This window comes from Pteropus medius, unplaced genomic scaffold, assembly GCF_902729225.1.
Source record: "Pteropus medius unplaced genomic scaffold, Ma_sr-lr_union100, whole genome shotgun sequence".
Lineage (NCBI taxonomy): Eukaryota > Metazoa > Chordata > Mammalia > Chiroptera > Pteropodidae > Pteropus > Pteropus medius.
Window position 1 is genome coordinate 1,597,987 of NW_024352784.1, and position 6,998 is coordinate 1,604,984.

The 6,998-nt window shown below is 32.8% G+C and overlaps 1 protein-coding gene across 2 annotated transcripts; it reads right to left on the reverse strand.

Moving 5' to 3' along the window:
• Positions 1-115: 115 nt before the first annotated feature.
• Positions 116-2,878, reverse strand: LOC120590147 (olfactory receptor 52E4-like). Of its 2 annotated transcripts, XM_039847782.1 has the most exons (2): positions 1,772-2,878; positions 116-270 (listed from the first exon to the last, which is right to left on the reverse strand). In XM_039847782.1, the coding sequence occupies exons 1-2, from the start codon at positions 2,783-2,785 to the stop codon at positions 226-228; spliced, it is 1,059 nt and encodes a 352-aa protein (XP_039703716.1). In that variant the 5' UTR covers positions 2,786-2,878; the 3' UTR covers positions 116-225. The 2 variants fall into 2 exon arrangements, with proteins under 2 accessions (XP_039703716.1, XP_039703715.1); XM_039847781.1 differs by lacking the exon at positions 116-270 and having other exon boundaries at positions 1,745-2,878.
• Between the last annotated feature and the right edge of the window lie 4,120 nt (positions 2,879-6,998).

A 6,998-nucleotide genomic window follows, 5' to 3' on the forward strand; every position in this document is an offset into this window, starting at 1 on the left:
CATCTTGTCTACACTGGACTACCTTACTAATAAAAAGTTTTAATTATAAATATAATGTAATAGTTAGAGATAACTGATATAGAAAAAAAAAACAAAGATAGGTAAATGGGGGGGGTGTTGTGTATGTGACAGAAGGTATATTTATATTTATTGTTGTCAGGAAAAGTATCACTTGGCAGGTGAAAATGTTCGAAGGCAATGAAGGGTTTATTTAACAAGGAAATCTCAGATGAAATAATATTCTAGGCTGAGGAAATAGAAAAGCAAAAGCTCTAAAATTTTCACTGTCCAGGAACTCTGAAAGAAACAAGAAAGCCCATATACTTTGAGAATAATATGAAAAAAAGAGAAGAGTAGGACAAAAAGTTCAAGGATATTTTAGGTACCAAACATTTAGAACACCTGGGTAACACTAACGTCTTTGGTTTATATTATGAGTAAGAATGGCAGTCATTAGTATTTTTTTTTAATGCTTTTACAACTTTATTCATGTCTGACATACAACGAGAACAAATTTAAAGTGTATAATTTAATATATTTTGCCATATGTATTCACATGTGAAATAATTATAATAATAAAGATTATAAATATATCTTTCAGCCTTTCGAATTTCCTCATGTACCACTGAAACACATACCTATCACCCTTCTGGATTCTGGCTTTGGATATTACGAATAAACCAGCTCTAAATACTTGTGTACAAGACTTCGTGTGAACATAGGCCTATGTTTACCATATATAAAATCACCTGTTAGTAATGATCGATTTTAGCAAATTTACATGTTACAAGGTTAATATACAAAAGCCAATCTTTTCCTTATATAACAATAACAAAAATTGGAATTTGAAATTAAAAACACAATACAAATTACATTAACAACTATAAATAAATACTTAGGTATACATCTTTAAAAATATGTACAATATCAATCTGAGAGAAACTACAAAACTCTAAAGAAACATCAAAAAAATAAGCAAACAAAGAAATACCACATGCTTATGAGTAGGAAGACAATATTGTCAAGATGTCAGTTCTTCACAAACTGACCTACAGATTTAATACAATCTCAATGAAAATTACAGCAAATGATTTGTGAATATTGAAAGCCTGATTTTACAATTTATATGGAAAGGAAAAAGACTCAGCATAGCCACATAATACTGAATAAAAATAATAAAATTGGATAACTGACATTACTGGATTTTAAGAATTAAAATAAAGCTATAGTAACTAAGAAAGTATGATGTTGGCAAAAGAATAAATGAATACATCAATGAAACAGAATAGAGAGCCAAAATATAGACCCATGTAAATATAGTCAATAATCTTTGACAAAGGAGCAAAGGTAATATGACGAAACAAAGATTGACTTTTCAACAAATGATATTGGAACAGTTAGACATCTACATGTAAAAAATTAAAAAAAAGTAAAATGCATGCCAATGAAGTCTTCTTTTTTATCAAACCTGTACGTAAATTCTGCTACTGACACGGAGAGCAATATTGCCCCTCACATTTTTTACTTGGCTCTACAATCTTTGGTCACTTTCAATGAGAAAAATAGTATGATATATTGCAAGTCAAATTACATAAAGGAACTATTGAGGGTGAGTTTAGGAGATTCTGATAAAAGCTAAGTAATGCCTCAGTGCATTTTACATAGTTTCAGTTTTAGGCACCTTGAGAAATGGATAGCAAACAGTTAGCCTGAAAGAATGTATCAATTTACAAATATATTTGGGTCACACTTTTTTCACAAATACTCTTACAACTTGGTCCTTAATTTGCTTTGTCCTGACCCCATAAATGACTGGATTTAAACAAGGAGGAATAGCCACATACAGATTGGCTAGGAGAATGTGAATGTAGCGAGGAACATTTCTACCAAACCGGTGAGTCATAAAGGAGAAAAATGCTGGGGTGTAAAAAGCTAGGATGACACAGACATGTGAACCACATGTGCTAAGTGCTTTGAGTTGGGCATCCCTGGAAGAAAGGCGGAAAACAGCTCTTAAAATCTGAACATAGGAAAGGGCAACGAGAATCAAGTCAAAGATGAGGGTAGCAATGGTAAATAAGCCATAGATGATGTTGACTCTTATGTTAGCACAGGCAAGACGGGCAATTCCCATGTGTTCACAGTAGGTATGGGGAATAATATAGTGTCCACAGAAGGGCAATCGTTTGAGAAGAAAGCAAAAGGGGGCGGCAAGAAGAGCTGGCTTCCCAACTGCAACAGAGGCCATGATGGCTACCACTTTGTTGGTGAGAATAGTGGTATATCTCAGTGGATAACAGATGGCAACAAAGCGGTCAATTGCCATGGCCAGAAGTACATCAGACTCCATACCCGTGTAGGTGTGGATAAAGAACATTTGCATGAGGCAGCCTTCAAAGCTTATTTCCCTAAAGTTGAACCAGAAGATGGCCAGTATCTTGGGGATGGTAGAAGTGGAAAGGCCTAGATCAATACATGAAAGAAGAGCCAGAAAGTAGAACATGGGTTGATGAAGACTCTGCTCAGTCTTGATCACAAGCAGGATTGTGATATTCCCCACAAGTGCTATCAGGTAAACAACAAAGAAAGGGAAGGCAATCCAGATATGGAAAGCTTCCAGACCAGGTATACCCAGCAGAAGGAAGGCAGAGGGATGTGAAGCAGTATCATTGACAGAGGACATCTTCCTGAGAACTCTTGGAAAATACTCTCTTGTCTTCTTCGGTATTTCTGGGGAGATATAAGGGCATATATAATGGTCAGATATCACTGTATATGATAACATTCTGATTAAACTCTTAAGAACGTAATAGAAGGGAATTTGAGAGCAATTAACTATCAAAGATATTAAAATTATTGCCCATAAAATTTAATATTCCATGGGGAAGTGGCAGTTAGAAACAATCTTTTCTAATGGTAGTGGGGTGTAGTGATTAACGCTTATCTTTAGCTCATTCTTTTGTAAAATGCTCTCTACATATGCTAGTTTCAACTGAGAACCCTTTCAGTAACCAGAACTTGTGTAACTTTCGAGTTACCTTAGCTGAGCAGATACATAAGAGTAAACTCCCCAAAATGTTATTTTAAAATAGGACATGAAATTAAAATAGAAAGAAACTTTGATATGATGGTCAAGAAATATCCATTTACAAGGTTCATCTGCATGTCATATTATCCACTCTGCAGGTATTATTTTTCTGTTTATTTGCTCTCTCAAGACTGTGGTTATAGCTGTTTTTAAAGAAATTGTGCTTTTATGCTGTAGTTGATGAATGAATGGTTAGTATTTTTCTTTAACAGTCAATAAAGCTGTAATTCATCATATAAAAAAATAATGCAAAAAATGATAATCTTAATAGAGTTAGAAGTAGTCATTAATTTAAGATTCATGTATGATATTGAAAAAAACCTTTCAGTATACAAGGCAAAAAAAAATAAAATAAAACTTATTCAATTTTGTGAAAGGAATCTATGAAAAATCTCAATATCAACTAATATCGATTACATATATTTAATATTTTACTGGATGTTCTAACAAGGTCAATATGTCAATAAAAAAGAAATAAGAAGGCACTAATATTGGAATGAAATATTGAAATAATGTATATGAACATCTACAAAAAAATCAAAGAATTTAGAACCAATCATTTTGCTCATCTATTACTCAGGTAAAAGCATCAATACTTTTTCTGTATGCTATTAGCAAACAAATAAAAATTAAAATTTAAATTATAATTTTGTAAAAATTTACAATACCACTTACAATGGCATAAAAAATCTGGAGAACTTAACGACAAGCACTTACAAAACATGAAAGAAATTAAAAAGAAAAAAAAGTTTTAATTATATAGCATATCCATGGTTTGGAAGACTGAAATATATTAAGATGTCGATTCTTCCTTAATTGATCAATACATTTAGAACAGCTTCAAACAACACCAAGAAATTTAAGTATATTCTAAAATAATTGTAGGAATACCCTAACTATATTGGAAAAAGAATAACAAAACTGGGACTTATAATACAGGACTTCGAACTTATCAAACTATAGTAATCAAGGCAAAGTGGCATTTGCACAATGATAGGTAAATAGAACACAATAGAGAAAATAACTATCTTCCACGGGCCATATTTCTCCATATATAATACTGAAATAATAATAAATAATTTACAAGTTTAGTTTAGGAATAATAAACAAATATAGAGCAACATTAGGAGGTCAAAATAAATTAGGAAATTCTAATAACATAAGTACTAAATTATTTAAATTTTTCTACCAGTTGGTGTTACATTGTTATTACAATATTTGTGTTAACTACTAATTAGGAAAAAATTTAAAGCAATTTATAGAAATTAAATTGAGATAAGATTATTGCTCAAAGATCCTGCATATGTATGGATTGGGAAATGTTTAGAAAACTGTGGAATTGGTTTTGTAAATGATGAGTCAAGGCATTAAAAGTAATTTCTTTTCAATAGCTTTGGAAATCCGATTTTTAATCTGGTACTTTTTACCATCATGTTATCTTGTCATGAACTGTGAAATATTTATCTTGAGAGATGAATGGAGGACATAGAGATATTCAAAGTTAGGTAAAGTTCTGCAAGAATGGTGACAGTAAAAGAAGGCATGAGCAGATTGAAGATCAAGATATAATCACAATATGCAAAAGAAAAAGTGGTTGAATAGCAAAGATTTAGAGAAAAACAGACAACAGAAAGTTAAAAAGGTATCTGTATATGCATACACACACATACACAACTTATCTAAATATTTAAGAACAAGATTTAATAAAATCTTTCTTGGAGTAGAATCTGAGTCTATGTAAATGATTATCTTCTTACACTCTGGGCTCACTGATACCTTCCATGTAAGTTTTCCTTTTTTTTTTTCCTTCGTTCTGGTTATGTATTTTATCTCTTCAACTAAATCTCAATAAAATAAGCACAGTAAAATGGCTCCTGCCTTAACTGTTCCTTTCTGCCCCCAAGGTCAGACTTACCAGCAAAACTTTCTGGATGAGCTAGTTCCCCAGCCCCACCCAGAATGTTTCCATTTTCACCCACTCTGACTGAAATGAAAGATTTATACAAACGGTGCTCTCTGGAGAACAGAAGTGCCCAGAGGCACTGAGCTAGACGCCTCATATGAAGTATAATATCATTGATGATTTTTTTTTTTTAAAAAGTCCTAATTCTGAAAGCTGATTACCAAGCTTGGAATGACGCATAATGCATTGTCTTTTCTCTAGGCAGGAGAGGCTATGAGAAGGCCTTACCTTCCACTGTTTTTCCTCGAGATCACTCTAGTTCTAACTTTCCTCTCATAGGCCCCACAGATATGTCCAGGTCACAGAGAACCTGGGAGAATTTAACATAATGGTTTGGCAAGTCATTTGGGCTTTTTCTTTTTGTTACCCTATTGTTTATATTGCTCTGATCTGACCAATTCCTCCAAAACTTACCTACCTTTTTGCTCCTACCCAGTTCAAAACACAATTCAACCTTAAATTTAAACCTCATAAAAAACTTGAAGCCCAACTAGGATCCATCATTTTACAGACTATTCATTGGAACTTAGGTGGGTGATATAATATAATAAAACAAAGACCAGTTGTTTTGAGCACAAATTCTCTCTCTTCTTTCTGGTTCTTATTAACGGTACAATTAGATAGGGTTTAATTTACTGGGAAAAAAAGACAGAAGTCTAGGGAATAAAGTGTAAGATAAAGGAAACTGGCTAAATGGATGGACTTAAAGAGAGACTGCATGTGCTTGAATCCTATCTCTCCTACCTAATGGATATATGAATTTGGGCATAAAAATTATCTCTGGATCTCTAGTTCCTCCATTAAAATGAGCAGAATAATACTCAGTACAAAATATTGTAGTAAATATTTTTTTAAAAACTACTTGTATAGCACTTAAAATGTTTTCTGATATAGTAAGAAATTTGTAACTATTTATGGGTAATAATCTGAGCAATTTAGCTAAGAATATTCCTACGTTAGGATATTACATGGAAACTCATATTGATCAGAGTTGCCATGGGGATGTTTCCTAGAATTCATTCTTGGAGTTATTGGGGAGTCGATAAGTGACATAATCTTCCTTGCCTAGATTTATTGCAATAATGAATAAAACATGAGTCAAATAAATGGATTACAGAACATTAGCATTCTGATTGAGTAAAAGTTGTGTAGTCTTTCTTGGCTTAGTTATGCATCTAAGCAAGTAATTTGGGCTTTCTAGCAATTTTGGCCCTCTTTATCCCGTAGATTGAATGTACCTCAGAACATCAGGGTTTTTGTTGCTGGAGCAGAGTCAGGAAAGTTATGGAATTTGTAGATTCTGGAGGGTGACACTGAGATTGGCAATGTCAGCACTGTTGCGAAAGGTAAATCGGTGTGTTTTTAGATTCTCTATACAGTGTAGCCATCTTTGTTTGTTTGTTTGTTTGTTTATTCCTTTGTCACTTATCTTCTTTCATAATTTCAACAGTAGATTAAAATTCTTGATGTCTCATTGACCATGTCCTGCTTCTTTCTCCTAGGTCTGTAAACTACTTTTTGGTGAATTGATTTTCTGTACGTTATTATTTTTTTAATTTTAAAAACTACTAAAAATTTTTAGAACAATTGTAGGTTACAGAAAACTGCCAGTATTGTACAGGGAGTATTCACATACCCACACATAATTTCGCCTATCATTAATTTTACATTTTTAAGGTCACTTGTTACAATTAATGAATCAGTATTAACTAAAGTTCAGATCTCATTTAGATTCCCTTAGTTTTACCTAACGTTCTTTTTCTCTCATGGAATCCCATTCAGGACCCCAAATTACATTTGCTAGTTATGCCTAGTTAGGTCTCTTAGGGGTCTCAGCTGTGATAGTTCTTCAGGCTTTTCTTGGTTTTGATAACTTGACTATTTGGGGGAGAGTATTGTTCAAGTTTTTGTAAAGTGTTCCTCAAATGAGATTGGCCTGATGATTTG

Excerpts from the sequence above, each read along its gene's own strand:
- LOC120590147 (XM_039847782.1), bottom strand. The coding sequence starts at position 2,785 with ATGTTATCATATACAGTGATATCTGACCATTATATATGCCCTTATATC. Across the intron at positions 271-1,771 it reads AGCAAATTAAGGACCAAGTT|CTTTTGCTTTTCTATTTCCT; the intron begins GTAAGAGTATTT and ends AAAATTTTAGAG.